Source organism: Carcharhinus amblyrhynchos, chromosome 5 (assembly GCF_965287045.1).
Source record: "Carcharhinus amblyrhynchos chromosome 5, sCarAmb.v2.hapA, whole genome shotgun sequence".
In the NCBI taxonomy this organism is placed as follows: Eukaryota; Metazoa; Chordata; class Chondrichthyes; order Carcharhiniformes; family Carcharhinidae; genus Carcharhinus; species Carcharhinus amblyrhynchos.
Window position 1 is genome coordinate 78,889,562 of NC_137328.1, and position 17,987 is coordinate 78,907,548.

Consider the following 17,987-nt stretch of genomic DNA (forward strand, 5'->3'; position numbering starts at 1 on the left):
AAACATCTACTTGTTTCCCAACTTACAAATCTCCTACAACTATTGCTCTTCCCATCTTTTTTCTCCCCTCCTGAGCACTTGAGTCACCTGTAATGCTACACACTTGGTTCATGCTGGACTCCTCTGAAGAATCACTGCCTTCACCAATACCTAAACGGAAATCATAGAATCTACAGTGCAGAAGGCGTCCATTCAATCTATCAAGGCTGCACTGACAATCTCACCCAGACCCCATCCCCATAATCCCATGTGTCTACTCTACTAATCCCTATGACACTAAGGGACAATTTACAATGGCCAATTGACCTAACTTGCACACCTTTGGAACAGGGAGGCAACTGGAACATCTGAAGGAAACCCACACAGACACAGGACAATGTGCAAACTTCACACAGTTACCCAAGGTTGGAAATGAATCGGAGTTGCTGGCACTATGAGGCAGCAGTGATAACCACTGTGCCGCCCTGCTGGTGAGACCAACTTTGGGGGCTCCTGCACCACCTAGTGGTTCTTAGATTGGTGATCACCCATTCCCTCTCAGCCTGCATGCCTCTATCCTCCCTTCATAAATGTGCTATCCATATAGTTCTCCACCTTGCAGATGCATCACAATGACTCTTGTCACTGTTTGAGTTCTGAAACCCAGAGCTCAGCTGGTGACACTTTCTGCAGATGTTTTTGCCTAGGACACATGGCATGTCCATGACTTTGCACATGCCACAGGATGTGTACTCAACTTGGCTGAGCTTACATCACCTACTTGCACCATTGTCCACAACCAGATCTAGCAATGCCTCCTTCCTTGTTGCAGTATAAACATGCTGAAAACAGCTTGACATTCTAAAAAACAATTTCTCTGAGTTGCAGCACAATATTTTGGTTAATTAAAGGTAGACTGAAGCAAAAAAAAAGTTCTCCATCGTAGGCACTTTTATTTTTTGTATTTTGGAGTTGGTAGGGTGGTTTTATTCCACACACTATCAGTTGTCATATCTTCACATATGTAACAATTCTCAGTAGGATAACATGAAATTGCTGATGCAGAATAGTGATCACACTTTGAGGAACATATATTGAATAGGTAACTATTTTATATGCCATAAATTTATTTATCAGAACTGCAGGTTCAACTGCACATTTCTGTTGAATAAAAGAAACAATCAAATGTCACTGGCAATGGCTATTCACAAAATATTGCAGCTTGGCTGAAAATGGTTCAACTTCCACTGTAGCATAAATACCTTCAACCGATGAGTAAAACTGTTGAGGCAAACTCCAGAAGAAATCTTGCAAATGCCCCTTTTAACAACAACATAATGTTCTGTATAAGTGCAGTTACAATGAAAAAATGTAAACACAGTTGTATTTTAAAGATGAAGTTCAGTACATATTTATTTGGTAAACATGGTACATATAATATAATGACCAATTTACAATAACGTGGTTCAAAATATGTCAAATTATACATACTGTTTTAAACTGCAGTTAAATTCTGCTGGGAAATATGTACGTACTTGGGTAACAGCTCAAATATTCTCGTGCTAAATGGTTATAAATCAAGTGACATTGCTGAATGCTCCACTGAATGTAGTTAACCTTAAAAAGCAACAGATCTTCCATAAGACATTCTATTCTATGTTAACTGAAGAGTAATTCACAACAGGACAAAATCAAAACAGGTAGTACGTAAACAATAAAAAACAAAGTACTGAGCAATTATATACAGATACATAATCCCCTTTAAAAAAAAACAAATCTGTAATCCATTTAACATAAAACATATATAGGCTAGATTCAAATGTTGTTTGCAAATAAACATGCCAAATTCCAGTAAACTTTCTTAGAACCGTGAAGCACTATATTTGCATGTTAAGCAATGCTTTAGATGAGACAAAACAAGGTTATATTTGTTCTTAGCTTGCATTCTTCAGAGTAAAAATACTTGTGTCAGCTTAAACGTCCTTTACAAAAGTGTTTATCATGTACCATAGCTCAAAGTTGCTGTTAAACAACTTTTCACTCTTTCGATTTATTATATCTAATATATATATATATTATACACACAAAAAGACCAGAAACAATTTTTCATCAAAATTGCACATTTCTCCAGTATGAACCTACATCCAAAAAAATAAAAACCGTGTTAGTCAGTTAAATGTTGAAATCACAATAACATTGTGAATTGGAGTTTGGACATACACATGCATCTAAAACCAGTGTTGTCAAAAACAGGGTGCAAACAATCTTTTTAAAAAGGAAGGAAAAGGGAAATGGTGTCTAATAGTCTTAATATATCCTCGGAATTGTGTAAACAAATCTAATTTTTATTGTATAGCACGAAATGCAAAGAGCTCACTCTCATCTTCAATTTCAAGTCTGTCACAAATCTCTCCACTTACTCAGAAAAGCTAAATTTGCAAACCTACATAAGGTATTGTAATATTAGCCATGTTAACCAAAATGTCTATGTAATAATTAGGTATTCTGAATGGGGAAAAAAGCAATAGAAATATCAATAATTGGAACCAAAAACAATAATTCAATCTTCATTACAATTTTTATGGATTCCCCTAGATTTTACCATCAAGTGGAAATATTGTAAGGAATAAAACTATTCATTAAAGGAGCAAAAAAAAGACAAATAGTTGGCATATACTTAATGTGCAACTTCACTGATGAAACATTATATGTCACATTTTCCAGTAAATCTATTCACATTATAACTAGTGAGCATATAAAGGGAACTCAAGTCCAAATTACATATTTGAATTAGTTTTTTCGGAATGCAATGTCACTGCACAGGAAACATGAGATTACAGTTTTAGCTTTTCTGGAAATGCTACATAGGTAGATTAAAAAAAACTAACATGACATTAACCTCAGTCACTGTGCGCTAAAATCCAATAATTCAAAAAAATGACAAATATATGGAATACCTACCATCAACTTTTAACATTAACCATTCATGTGATTTGTCTTGGCACAAAAAAAATAAGGGATTTTTTTTCTTTTTACTTGAACATTTGTACACAAAGAATACATTTTTTAAGGCTCATATTTTCATTTATTTCAATGTAGTACAAATTGGTCTGGGCCAGCTTACTTCAAGGCAGTTTTCCATTCATCAGCTTTGGTCATCTTTAGCTTTAGTGGAGTTGTCATGTAGCCCAGTGAAGGGTGTATTTCCTGATGTTGAAGGCGGCTCTGCGACGGATACATTACTGGAAGATCCATAACTGGCTGCATGGCAAAAAAGGAAATTCACCTTTAAGCGAATTCACCTTTAAGTTAATTCACCTAAAAGGCAATATTATTTGTTATTGCAAGAATGAATGTCATGCACTTAAAGCAGCAACACGGATGCATAGCAAATCTATATTAATTGAAATAACTAAATCAGTTTGCAAGATAGCACACTGAACAAGTGAACCTTACTAAACAGCTAATCAAATTAGGGGAATTAAAATACACAGCATCCATTATTTATTTACCTTGCAGGTTGCAACAAATTTGTTCACTCATTGGTCATTAAAATTTATAGCAAGCCAATGAAATATCTGGGTGGCACAGTGGTTAGCACTGCTGCCTCAGTACCAGGGATCCAGGTTCAATTCACACCTTGGGCGACTGTGTGGAGTTTGCACATTTTCCCCATGTCTGTGTGGGTTTCCTCTGGGTGCTCTGGTTTCCTCCCAAAGTCCAGAGATTTGCAGGTTAGGTGGATTTTAGCCATGCCATAGTGTCAGGGGGATTAGCAGGACAAATAGATTAGTTTACGGGGATAGGGCCTGGGTGGGACCGTCATTGGTGCAGACTTGATGGGCCAAATGGCTTCTTCTATACTGAAGGGATTCTATCTAATGTATATTTGTACTCCAAACAGAACTTTTTCCCCCCCAGTCAGTAACTTTATACATGGAAAGCCAAAAATTCAGAGACAAATCAAATTAAACAAAATACATAAAAGCTAGCACATATCAGAATGAGGGATCTAATACAAATAAATAAGCTGATACAAGAACATTTGTGAGAAGTCAAAACAATTTAGCTTAGTAGCTTCATCACTACAGAAATTAACTCTCGATAAGGAAATCAGAATGAAAATCTTGATTTGAGCTCTTGACTTTACTAGAGGGTTGGTTTTACAAATCTTAGCCCAATTGCTACTAGAGTCCAAAGATAACTCATTAAGACTACTTCCATGCACAGACAAGCCTTGGGCAAAATCCAAACAGAACTGACAGCACCTGTAGTGATGGTTGTAGAAAAAAGGGATTTTTATCTTGTTAGATTTTCAAATATAGTAAAATTAGGTAGACATACATTTCATCTCGAACAAGAGTAAAATTGGCAAATATTGCATTTAAAGAAACAGAAAATGTTGTATTCTTGATTAACGATAGTTTTTAAAGCTTTTAATCAACATTCTAATAATGTGCAATGAAACTTCGTGATAAACTTGTAAACTTAAAGCAGGAGTTTATATTTATGATAGAAAAAGCATTAGTATTTCCAATGCACAACCTTTGCATCTTACCTTGGGAGCTTAGCAAAGTGATTAGTATGAGAACTAATATTTCATTGGTAGCAATTACTTGAATCCAAGATCAAGGAAATGTCTGGGGTTGTTTAGAAAGCGCTTGTCCAGTATCTGACCTGGGAATGTTTGATGCAGACACCAGAACAACAAATGAAGGCTCTTTTGCCTAGCTCAAACATTCTTGATGAACACAAAAATATAATAAAAATAAAGCTATTCCTAACACTTAGACCTCAAGGTTTTTATTATTAGTAACAAATTAAATTACCAGTTTCACTTCACCATAACGAAGTACAGAAGTGAAATTTATGCATTACCCCAGTAAAAACATAAAGAGGAAAATAACCCCAAAAACAGTGGTTTAAGTCACCAAATGGCACTGGCCCACTGAGGTAGAAATAAATCCCCCATCCTGTCCTGCCACTGGACAAACCAGAAACTGTAGATCTAAATTAGTAATTCAACACCTTAAGGTGTTTGAGATGCTTCATCTCTTACAGTGAGAATACAGCCCCAAAAGTTTGTTCTTAAAATGTTCTTACAATTCAACCATTCAGTCCTCAGTTAATTAAATGCCCCTAAAGGAAATATTTTCAACAACAGAAATTACACAAAAATACATAATAATCCAGTAATATAACAGCAAGACCAATTTGGTCTATTCATTGAAAGGATTTAAAAAAAAAATCACCGTTAAAAAAACCCACAAAAGATTGCAGGATTTGAACTCGAACAAAGCAATGTTTGCATAAGCAAGATTATAGTTCACTTACAGAATCCAGATCTGTTACTGACTTGATCTGATGATGGCTGAGGTGTTGGAAGTATCTTTCTGGGAGTGTATGTATTTAAAATGTTTCTACCCAGAGAAAAAATATTTCCAAAAGCTAGCATGAAAACAAAATATTACCATTAACTTTGCACTTGATCGTCCTATTCTCAAAGTTCTAAAACACAGTAGTTCACACAATATTTCAATGTTTTAAACATATATCTCAGGAACAAATATAGAAGACATGAATGATGCTGTGACGTCCAGCATTTGTTCACCCTCTAAATTGCCATTGAGAATCTGCCTTTATGACCACTACAGTACAGCTGTTATTAGTGCATGTACAATGCTGTCTAGAAGGTAATTCCAGGTTTTTGACTCAGTCTGATGGAAGGAAAGAAGCCATAAGTTCCAAGTTGGAGGGGAACATTGAACTGATGGTGTTCCCATGTGCCTGTTGCTCCTTCTAGGTAGTAGAACTGCTGTCAAATGAGTTTAGCAAGTTGTTGCAATGCATCTTGTAGATGGTTTACACTGCTGCCACTGTGTGCCAGTGGTGGAAAGAGTGAATGTTTAAGGTGAAGGGTTGCCAATCAAGTGAGCTGTCCTCTCCTAGATGGTTTTGAGCTTCTTGAATATTGTTAGAGTTGTATTCTTCCAGACAAGTGGAGAGTATTCTATCACACCACTTACCTGCAGATGCTGGACAGACTTTCGGAAGTTATTCATAGAAAATAGGTGCAGGAGTAGGTCATTTGGCCCTTAGAGTCTGCACCACCACTCAATACGATCATGCATTTTCAGTATCCCACTCCCGCTTTTTGTCCATACCCCTTGACCCCTATAGCCACCAGGGCCATGTCCAGCTCCCTCTTGAACATATCTAATGAATTGATTCCCAACAGCTTTCTACGGTACATAATTCCACAGGTTCACAACTCAGTGAAGTAGTTCTTCTGCATCTCAGTCCTGAATGGCTTACCCCTCATTCTTAGACTGCGACTTCTAGTTCTGCACTCCCAACATTAGGAACATTCTTCCCACATCTAACCTGTCTGGTCCCATCAGCATTTTATATGTTTCTAAGTCACTGTGGAATTCCCAGCTGCTGACCTGCTACTGTAGCCACAGTATTTATATAGCTAGTCCAGTTCAGTTTCTGCTCAATGACAGCCTCAAGGATATTGGTGGTGGGAGATTCAGCAATGGTGATGTCACTGAATACCAAAGGAAAATATTTGGATTGTCTGCTGTTGGAGATGGTCATTGCTTGGCACTTGTGTGGTGCAAATATTACTTGCCACTTATCAGCTCATGCCCAAATATCGTCCTGATCTTGTTACATGCAGGCACAGACAGCTTCAGTATCTGAGGAGTCATGAATAGTAGATACTGAATACTATGCCAACGTCAACAAACATCCCCACTTCTGACCTTATGCTGGAGGGAAGATCATTGAAGTAGTTGAAGATGACTGGACTAGGGAACCACCCTGAGCAACTCCTACAGCAATGCCCTGGAGTTGAGATAATTAGCCTCCAATAACCACAATCATTTTCTTCTGTGCTCACTTTGAGTCCAACCAGCAAGGAATTTTTCCTGATTCTCGATGACTTAAGTTCTCTAGCCTGCCTTGATTCCACATTTAGTCAAATGCTGCCTTGGTGTCAACAGCAGTCACTCTCGCTTCATCTCTGAAGTTTAGTTCTGTTGTCCATATTTGGACAAAGGCTGGAGTTAGGTCAGGAGCCAAATGGACCTGGTGGAATTTAAACCAAGCATCGGTGAGCAAGCTCTTAATGAGTATTTTCTGTGGACAGCACTTACTTGGACAGCGTTCAACACTGTTCGGTAGATGCCAGTGTTGCAATTGTACTGGAACATATTGGTTAGGTGTGTGGTTATTTTTGGAGCAAAAGTCTTCAATACAACAACTGAGATATCATCGATGCCCATAGCCTTTGCAGTATCCAATCCTCAGTTGTTACTTCAAGGAAATCAAATAGACAGAAGACTACATTTGTACTGTTCGGGACTTCATGTGGAGGCCAAATTGGATTATCAACTTAATACTTTTAGTCAACATTGATTGCATATGCTTCAATCTTTTGCACTGATGTGCAAGGCTCCAACAGCATTGTAGACGGGAATAATTGTGGAGTCTCCTCTGCCTGTTTGTTATTTAAATATCCGCCACCCTTTATGACTGGATGTCACAAAGCTGTGAAGCTTTAATCAGATTAAACGATTATACAATCATTTGGCTCTATTTATTGAATGTGGTTTCTGTTGATTAGCATGTATGCGGTCCTGCATTGTAGCTTTAGCACTGGTGGCTCATTTTATGCCTCATGCAGCTTCTGGTATGTTTTCCCAAACTCCTTATTGTGCCAGGGTTGATCCCCTGGTTTGGTGGGAATGGTATAATGAGGGTGTGATGAGGCTACTTACAGTCTTGTGGTTGGATACAATTCTGCTGCTGCTGGTGGTGCATAACACTTATGGATGCCTGGTTTTGAGCTGCTAAATCTGTTCTATATCATTCTATTTAGCACAGAATTGAGTGCCATGCAGCACAAGGGAGGGTGTTCACAGTGTAAAGGCAGGACTTTGTCTCCACAATAGCTGTGCAATGGTCACTCCTACTAATGCTGCTATGGACAGATAGATTATCTGTCTAGCTGTCCATGACAGCATTGGTAGGAACGATCAAGGTCAACAACATTTTTCTCCTCTTGTTGATTCTTTCACTACATAAAACAGGCTCAGGTATGCTCCTCAAGATCTGGCAAATTCAGTCAGTCGGGGTATTACTGAACCATTCTTGGTGATGGGGACAGAAGCTCCCTACCCAGAGTATATTTTTGTGCCTTTGCTACCCTCTGTGTTTCTTCCAAATGGTGTTGAACATGCAAGAGTATGGTGGTTTTATTTGCTAAGGCAGGTGATATTCAGTTGGAGGTTTCCTTATCCATGTTTGACCTGATAGTATGAAACTTTGAGATCTGCGGTCAATTTCTGGAACTCTCATGGCCACTCCTTCCTCATTTGTATGCCCTTCTAGTGGAACTGAACACACCCAGTCATTGTGTGAAGATTGGACACTGGTTGTCAGGTATGATTTGGTGTGTATGACTCACCAAATGTCAGGTTGCTACTTGATTAGTTTGTGGGATATGTCTCCAATTTTGGCACAAGTCCTGCAATGTCACTGGCAAGGATATCGCAAGATCAATTGGACATGGTATGTCTTTGTCGTTTCTGTGGGTAGAGCAATGTGCAAATGAGAAACGTTTAGTTTTATTCATCTCAATTTTCTTGCAATGGCTTGGTACAACTGTGTAGTTTGATAGGCTGTTTCAGAAGGTGGCTCAAAATCATTTTGGGTCTGAAGTCATTTGTAAGCTAGCGTGGGGAAGATGGCAAATTTCCTTCCCCAAAAGCACATTCATCAACCAGGTGAGTTTGTTCAACAATTCAGTTGTTTCATGGTCACCGTTACTGAGACTACCTCCAAATCATCTTTGACATAGGAAAAGCATCTTCTGAATTATTTTGTCATCAAAGTTAACTGGGTAGTGTTCAGCAGGCCATAGTGTCAGGAAATGGCTTAGATGCAAATGAATCTAAGGGAATAACAGAGACTTGATGGCTGGTCTAATGCTCTGATCATCTGTTATATTGGGACCACTAATTCAAGTTAATTCTTGACAGGTTTACGAATTTTGGTTGCCTGTAGTTATTTTGGAATTTATAAAGGCCAAGTCTGAACCTTCTTTTGGCATTTCTTATAAATCAAATTTCCTGTAATAACACATTTCGAAAATACCGATATGCAGGTTTAAGAAGACATAATAGTCAAAGTATTCCTATGTCTTGGCAGAGCACCAACAATTCTGACTTAAAGCAATTATGCAGCAGGTTCTTTCCATCTATTGTTATTCTTGACCAAATTCAGGACAGACTAATATCTAATGAATCAATTCTACCCAATTAATCTGATCGCAGGCAAATTTAATTGAGAAGAAACCCTTTTTTCAAGAATCCAGGTAGTTGAATGCCATCCTTCGGGGATACAGCTTTTTTGCTCAAGTTTCTGTGATGCCACAGTGAAATATAGATTACAGCAAAAGTGGGTGACTGCACCCTCATACAGACAGCTAGATACATCACATTCTCACAGTTGTTACACCACAGAGAGAGGCCATTCAGTCCATCATTTTTGCACTGAAGGAGCAGTTTATCTAATGTCTCCACCTTCTCCCAACGGCCCTGCACATTCTTCTTTTTCAGATAACAATCCATTTCCTTGTTGAGTGCCTCAACTAAACTTACATCCAAGTATTACTCAAGCAGTACACTCCAGATCCTAACCACTTGCCTCGTCTGAAGATCTTATATCCAACAATTCTGAGCTGCCAATGCTGCCTCTCTCTCAATTATGTCTCAGAGACAGCAATGACGTCATAACCTCATGTTTTAATTTGTGCCCTCAATTCATCTGCCATGTTCAGCAGACTCTTTGTATTAAAATAAATACCATCCAATCTTGTCAAACTGCTTTGTGCCTTAACTGGCTTATAACTTCTATGCCTTCCCGACTCACTTGCTGTCTCTTCTAATTTTGCCTGTGCATTTCCCTCTGCTGATGCTTGTCTCAGGATCCCACACCCATTCCAAGTTAGTTTAACAACACCACCCCCCCCCCCCCCCCCCAATAGCACTAGCAAACCTCCCTACAAGAAAGCCAGTCCCAGAAATTTAAAACCCTCCCTCCTGCACCATCTCTCCAGCCAGGCATCATCTGGACTAACCTCCTATTTCTAAACTCACTAGCACGAGGGTCCCATAAGTAATCCAGAGATTACGACCTTCTGGGTCCTATTTTGTAACCTACTTCATAGCTCCCTAAATTCTGCTAGCAAGATCTCATCCCTTTCTGTCCAACATATACTTTGAATTCTGTCTGTTTACTCTTCCCCTTAAGCAGTTCAGTAATATCTTTCATCCTTGACACTAGGGATGCAACATTCTACGGCCGCAGAAATGCCTGCCTGGTCCTTTCACAATTGAATCCCCTACCGTTCTTCCTCCTCCCCTTTTGTGCAGCAGACTCGCCCATGGTGCCATAAAAGCAAATTAAAAGCTGCTGGAATCGGAAACCAAAAGAGGAAATGCTGAAAAATCTTGGCAGGTCTGGCAGCATCTGTAAGGAGAGAAAAGAGCTGACATTTCGAGTCCAGACGACCCTTTGTCAAAGCTGACAAAGGGCTTTGACAAAGGGTCATCTGGACTCGAAACATTAGCTCTTTTCTCTCCTTACAGATGCTGCCAGACCTGCCAAGATTTTTCAGCATTTTCTCTTATGGTGCCACGAAGTTGGCTGCCACTACTTTCCCTTGCACAGTCATATCCCCCAACAGTATCCAAAAGGGTATATATGTTAGAAAGGGGGTTGATCACAGGTCAATCCTGCACTACCTGCCTTCCTCTACACTGCCTGGTGCTCATACTGCAGGTAAAGATTGAACAGGAAGAAAGGGCACAGGTGACCCATGCCCTTTCAATCTTTACCTGAGGTGTGTCCAGCTCACTGAACGTGCTATTCATGACTTGCTCACCATCATGGATTCTCCACAGTGAATTCACCCTTAACTCCAGCTCTGAAATGCAGTTAGTCAGTAGCTTCAGTTAGACACATTTCCTGCTTATATGGTCATCAGGGACTACTGAAGCTTCCATGATTTGCCACATAGCACAGGAGGAGCATATTATATTTTAGGAAGTAATATCCCCTCTACCTTTACACTCCTATTCCAGTCAATATCCAGATAATTACAATTTCTCATTATAACTACACAGTAACTTTTGCACTTCTCTAACTTCCTTACAAATTTGTTCCTCCACATCACTCCCTCCAATTGGTGGCCTATAAATTATACCAAGTAATGCAACTGCACTTCTTTGTTCCTTAGCTCTAGCCAAATAGATTAAATTCAGTCCTTGACTCCTCTGGGACATACTCTCTCTCCAGCACTGCATTGTTCTCCTTAATCAATACTGCTACCTCTGAACATCTGGTATCCAGGAATACTCAATATCAGGGGTGCCCTTCTTTGACTCAGATCTCTGTTATAGCCACAAAATCATATTCCCACGTGGCAATCTGTACTAGTAAGTCATCAATCTCATTTACTACACTCTATGCATTAACATATATGCACAGTAACCCCCGTACTTTCCCCCATACTCTTGAATCTACAAGAGAACTTATTAGATAGGAGCGAACTAAGAGGAAATAGTATGGAACTACTCCATTCTCCAGCACTGCCTGATATTTTTAACTTTTGCACTTTATTCCATATTATATACAGTGTCCACCCCCCTGAAAATTTAGCTTAGACTTTTCCCAACCACACTAGTGTACCTTCCCACAAAGACATTTCCAGAAAGGGAATGGACTGACTGAGGGGAGAGTTTCCATTGTTCTGATTTTACATTTAAGTATGTATGATGTAATGCAAATTAACACACCAAAGTATTAGCAATCTCACCTGAGGACACAGCAGAAGCATCAGAAAGGTCACCGTTTTCAGGAATCGATGCAAGAAATTCATCCACTTGTTTCAGAGAAAGTGAATTATGAAGGGTTTCAAGAGGGCAAATGGAAGGCACCATCGAATAAAGCTCAAATCCTGTAAAGAAACACTTCAGACTTAACAATGGAAATTGTAATAAGGATTTAAAAATGCACATACATATAGTACGCATTGTGTACACACATGCAAAGGAGCACGCAAAAGACTTTAGGCATAATGGAAATGTTCTCTACTAACCTTTAATGGTACATATCTAAGAATAGGTTACACAACCTCCAGGTCTCCTCCTAATAAGTACCAAGACACCTCACAGAACTACAGGCTTCTTCTTTTAATCTGTTTAATTTCTCTTGTTGTTGCCATTTGCAACAAGGGGCAATAGGTAAGGGCGCCACAGTTATCCTTCACATTAATACTACAGGCACATTTCAGGCAATAGATCTTTTAATTATTTAACTAGTGAAGAATAAAAATTAAATTTACACATGCTTTTCCATTTGATAGAAACATATTGAGCATGAAGTCAGTTATCTAAAATTCTCAAACTCAAATTCCAAGGCAAACTATGACCAAGTGGAAAACTTTATTGTTCCCTGAATTATCTTTCCACGTTCTTGCAAAATTGAAAGTGAACAATTTGAATTTTCATAATTAGCTATAAAGGTAGTGTGTATTTATATTCCTTAACATTTTAAATGAGTCAATAGTGCTACAAAACTAATGCTTACTCATCTAATACATCAAAATCACAAAAGCTATTGCACAAAATGGGTCATTCTGTTCATTTTTTTTGCTGTTTACACTGCACACAAATAATACAGTGCAATAGAACAAATAAAATTACAGCACAGGAACAGGCCCTTCGGCCCTCCAAGCCTGTAATGACCATGTTGCCCAACAGAACTAAAACCCCCTATCTTTCCGGGGACCATATCTCTCTATTTCCATCCTATTCATGTATTTGTCCAGATGCCCCTTAAAACTCACTATCGTCTCTGCTTCCATTATCTCCCCTGGCAACGAGTTCCAGGCACCCACCACCCTCTGTGTAAAAAACTTGCCTCATACATTTTACGTTTCTTTTAAACCTTGTCCCTCGCACTTTAAAGCTATGCCCCCTAGTAATTGACTCTTCCACCCTGGGAAAAAGCTTCTGACTATCCATGCCCCTCATAATCTTGTAGACTTCTATCAGGTCGCCCCTCAACCTCCATCGTTCCAGTGAGAACAAACCAAGTTTCTCCAACCTCTCCTCATAGCTAATGCCCTCCATACCAGGCAACATGGTAAATCTTTTCTGTGCCCTATCCAAAGTCTCCACATCCTTCTGGTAGTGTAATGACCAGAATTGAACACTATATTCCAAGTGCAGCCTAACTAAGATTCTATAAAGCTGTAACATGATTTGCCAATTTTTAATCTCAACGCCCTGACCAATGAAGGCAAGCATGCCGCATGCCTTCTTGACTACCTTCTCCAAGAGCGTTGCCACTTTCAGTGGCCTATGTACCTGTGTAACCAGATCCCTCTGCCTATCAATACTCTTAAGGGTTCTGCCATTTACTGTATTAATTTTTTTCTATATATGGAATGCCAATTTGGGAAACAAATAAAAATATTCTCCTTATTCCTCAAAAGAAGGCACTCTTCCCACACCTTTGGAAAAGACCAGAGCCTGGTGGACAAATCATGTAAATGGAAAACCAACCACTCAAACCATATAAACAGTATATTGTGGTTTCAGTGTTCATACCTAAAGAATGTATTGCAGCAATTAATCAAGGCTCCTTCAGTCCCTCCCAAACCCACAACCTCCACTATCTAGAAAGATAAGAATGGGCAAAGGTGGATGGTGCATGGGAACATAATGACTTCCAGATTCCCTGTTACGTCACCCTGATTTGACACATTTCACTGTTTTTTCATCATGGCTGGGTCATAATTCTCAAAACTTCATACCTAACAGGAGTATGGGACACCTTCACCATTCAGAAGGGAGACTTCTCACTTCCAAAAGCTAAGTACTAGTTGAATCTAATTTGAAAATACTAGTACTCGGCAATATAAAATTATAGCCTAGGATATTTGTAAGAAAGAATGAATACAGTTAAACAAGATGTTCCTTTGCCAGCATAATGCATTTCTTAATCCCCATTAAAAGTATTCACATTTTTAGCTTTTCAGGAACTCCAGTTTATTTTCCAAACTATAGTGCCATTGTAATTTCAATCATGATAATTATAAAGCAATGCAATATACCAATTGAGCATCCTGTTCAAAACAGAAAATGTACAGAACAGTATTTGCTTTTGGTGGAATGGATGAATGATGGGAACAGTTTTCTCATGCAACCTAAATTATTATTACAAAAATCAATTTGCTACATCAGTAAAGACATCAATGGTTGAAAGCTAAACAATCAGCTTGTAACAATCTAAGACATGACATGTGATAACTGCAATAGTGTTGAAAGGAACAGGTAATTCTCAGTACTGTCACCACAGGGTCTCCGTAGGCTAGATGAGAAAGACTGATTTCTAGAAGTAATCAATAACACAATTGTTGTTATATCCTACTACCAGGATGACAGAAGACAAATTAAGGGAACTTTGGCATTCCTTCGCTTAGTTACATGCTGAGATTCTGGCCATATTTAAAAAAAAATCAAATTGTAAGAACAGCTTTACTTTAAAGGCACAGAAAGTAAAATTGTTTGCTTAAATATATGCTTGCGCCATTTACAAGTGCTCTGCTAGAGATCAGTAATTTAAAGTACAATAGCAATAGAAAAATAATGTTGCAGATAAAAGGAGAGCGAAACTGTCAACCCAGAAAAAATGAGCAGTGAATTAAGTGAAACTTAGCAAATTAACAGTGGAAAAAAATTACTACCCATGCCCAACTCAACCCAACATTGCTGAATCATTTTTATTACATGATGATTTTCAATTATGGTTTCACATAAACTGAGGCCAGCTTATGTAGTTCTCATGTACTATCCAACTGATAACAGACATTTGAATCAAAAATGCGATTTAACATACAAACTTAGCTGAATTAAATATTGCTAGTTTGAGGCTACTATCAAATAACTGAACAAGCAACATATTTACAATTATATAAAATTTATAAAAGATACAGCCAAGACAAAGGTATGGCACACAATAAAAAAGATCCAAGATAGGATCAAGTAAATATACAGAAACGGTTAGTTGCTATTTTGAAGAAACTAATTGAAATGGCCTTTTTTCCAATAGTATGACTGTTCCCTCTTCCCTTTAGTTCTTATACAATCAAACTTAACTACCTTATGATTGAAAGTTTAGTTTCCAACATGCCCTCTTGTACTGCTGTTTCCTATTCATCCCACTTCCTATACTAAATCAAGCACAACTTGGTGTATTTGAATAGTTAATTATCTATTTAAATTCTGTGCAACACACTGCAGCAAATATCAATGACTATGCACTAGTGAAATACATTTACAGTAGCAATTTTGTTGGAAAATATAGGAACACATTTATGATTCTTACAGTATTATGTTCCTTTTTCATATAATTTTCTAAATACTCGACAAATATTATCACTTGGAAGCTTACAAATAAGATAATGCTTTGTTCCAAACATTTGCATTACATATATGAGTGAACACTTACATAAAGAGATATTTTTAAACAGAAAAAAGTCATGTTGCAATGTTTTACCTTCTTCTTTTAAACAATGTTGTTGGAGACCAGATCAGAAACTCCAAGGTATAGTATGAAATTAGCCCAGACCCTAACTTTTCTTTTTGATTTTGGCATTGAGGTGAGCATAAAATGTTTCACTCCAGGTGTGATACCATTGACCCACTGGGAAATTTTTATCAAAACAAACTTTATTTAAGAACACAGAATATAACAAAAGAATTAGCATAGCTTTTGCCAATGAAAATACTTAAACATGACAAAGTGTAATTCTTAACAGTTAGCAATCTTTATAGTTCCAATTTAAAGCAATAACCCCATAGATATACATACTTCTTCAAAATTAGTTCACATAAAAAACAAATATGCTCATGTGCTGTCAGGTTTCCTGCCTTTTAAAACCACTGGACAGAGAACCAGACAGGTACCTGTCTTCTGATTCTCATATAACCACCTCCACAGAAAGATCCACAACCAAACAGCAGAGTCTCAGAGAAAAATACTTATTTCCTGGCAGATTCCAGACTCCACTTCAGATAGAGACAGAGAGAGAAAACGGCCTCTCTCTAAAGGTCCTAACAGCAGACTGCTATTGATTTCTGTGTAAGCCTAGCTCCACCCAGTCATATGACTTTACCTGTCCATCAACCTAATCAAGTCCTACACTGAAATATTCCAGGGGATAACACCAAAATAACCATCCTGCATTAGTCCAGATTAAAACAAACATTGCAGCAATTAAGACTGATTATACTGCTGCAGTAACAACACAGTGCTGCCAGATTCAGACAAAATAGCTCCGAGTGCATAGAATGGCTACAACAGATCCTGCATAAGAAACATGACGCAAATGCACTTCTTAAAGGCACAGTATTGTCACAAGATGTAAATATTTAACATGTCATATGATTAATTTATACAGATTTTTAAAAATCTTATACTAAAGAATTCCACTGATTTTCCATAAAAGATCAAAACATTGCAAAATCAAAATGCAATGCAGCAGCATCAACAAAATGTAAAGTAGAAAAGCAGTCAGCAAGTATTCACTTCATTATTCTCACTTTATTAAAAAATACAGAAGAAATTTTTTTTTGCTTTAGTTGTCACCTACAGAATTGACAATTCAAGTGCAATGCACACAATATTTTGTGTGAAATATTTCTATTGCTTTATTCAAAAAAACAATTGGTGCTGTTGTATGATTTCCACTTAGAGAAATGGTCATACAAATGACACAAAACAGCTTAATGTCTGCGAAAACAGATATGATATTTTAAGAAGTGAATAGTGTCAACATGTCAAATTACAAATACAAAATAATGGAAACCCATGAGCAAATTTTGAGGTATTAATCCAATTGAAGGTCAGGATGTTGGAAAACAGTTTATTTGCTAACCAAGACCACATTAGCTTGAGCTATTATAAATAAGGCACCACTTCATTTAAAACAAAAGGACTAATAATTTGCTAAAGGTGGACAAATACTTGTATGATAATTTCAAAAGGTCAAAAGTGCTTCAATAAAGTTCAGTAATCAACGTATCCAAAGTTAATACAGTTAACTGTAAATTAAGTTGTAACCAACATTGTATTTTCAATAGCTGATTTAAAACATAACTATTTTTGATAGGGCTACATATGTTAAAATTGGCATAAATTAATCGCCAAACTGTGAAATGTGGGCACTGCCACATATATTTGCCCTTGGACAACTGAAGAATGAGTATATATTAGCCAAATGTCAATTAGGAAAATACTTGCTTTTCCTCTACTTACTTAATTGTTTATGAAAGTAGCACATTTTGGGAATAGAGAATAGAACATCTTTAAAGTCTTGTGAGAGAAATCTAGTACAGGCAAGCACATGTTTAAAAGTGAGATTGATAGTGGAAAATTACTCTGTAGAGGAGCAAATAGGATTCTAGATCTGAAGATTGTTACAGATTTATCAATGGAAGAATTGTAACATAATCCATTTTCCCATATTCAGTGAAAGATGTGAAAGTGCATATGAATTAGTGATTTATATGCAAGAAAAGCCTGTAACCTAACAGTGATTTAAGGCAACAGGGCAAGACAATATAGGAAGTAGCATTTCGTACAACTCTAATGTAGAAGACATGTTGGCTATCACACAAGAGAGGCAAGACAGTAGTATTTAAAAGGGCTGTGTGAAGGACTAAGACCTTATCCTGTATATTTATTTTTATGAAGCATATGATATAAATGGAGCTACGCTCATTGCTATTTGTTGGGACAAATACCCAACATGGCTGAATATGTGTCTGTCTACGAATCTCAAACAAAAGGAGCTGCCTGGCAGTTTTGGAGAAACACTGCATTATCATTGAAGAGCCACTAAACACATTGTGGGCCACAGGTCAAAT

At 37.7% G+C, this 17,987-nt stretch overlaps 1 protein-coding gene across 2 annotated transcripts in view; it reads right to left on the reverse strand.

Moving 5' to 3' along the window:
- Positions 1-1,360: 1,360 nt before the first annotated feature.
- Positions 1,361-17,987, reverse strand: part of ppip5k2 (diphosphoinositol pentakisphosphate kinase 2) — a 139,358-nt gene continuing 122,731 nt past the window's right edge. For both annotated transcript variants that reach the window (XM_080189064.1, XM_080189063.1), the window contains 3 exons: positions 11,867-12,007; positions 5,314-5,427; positions 1,361-3,240 (listed from right to left, as the gene is read on the reverse strand). In XM_080189064.1, the coding sequence (XP_080045190.1) occupies positions 3,125-3,240; positions 5,314-5,427; positions 11,867-12,007 (371 nt within the window). In that variant the 3' untranslated portion in view covers positions 1,361-3,124. The remainder of the gene's footprint in view (positions 3,241-5,313; positions 5,428-11,866; positions 12,008-17,987) is intronic.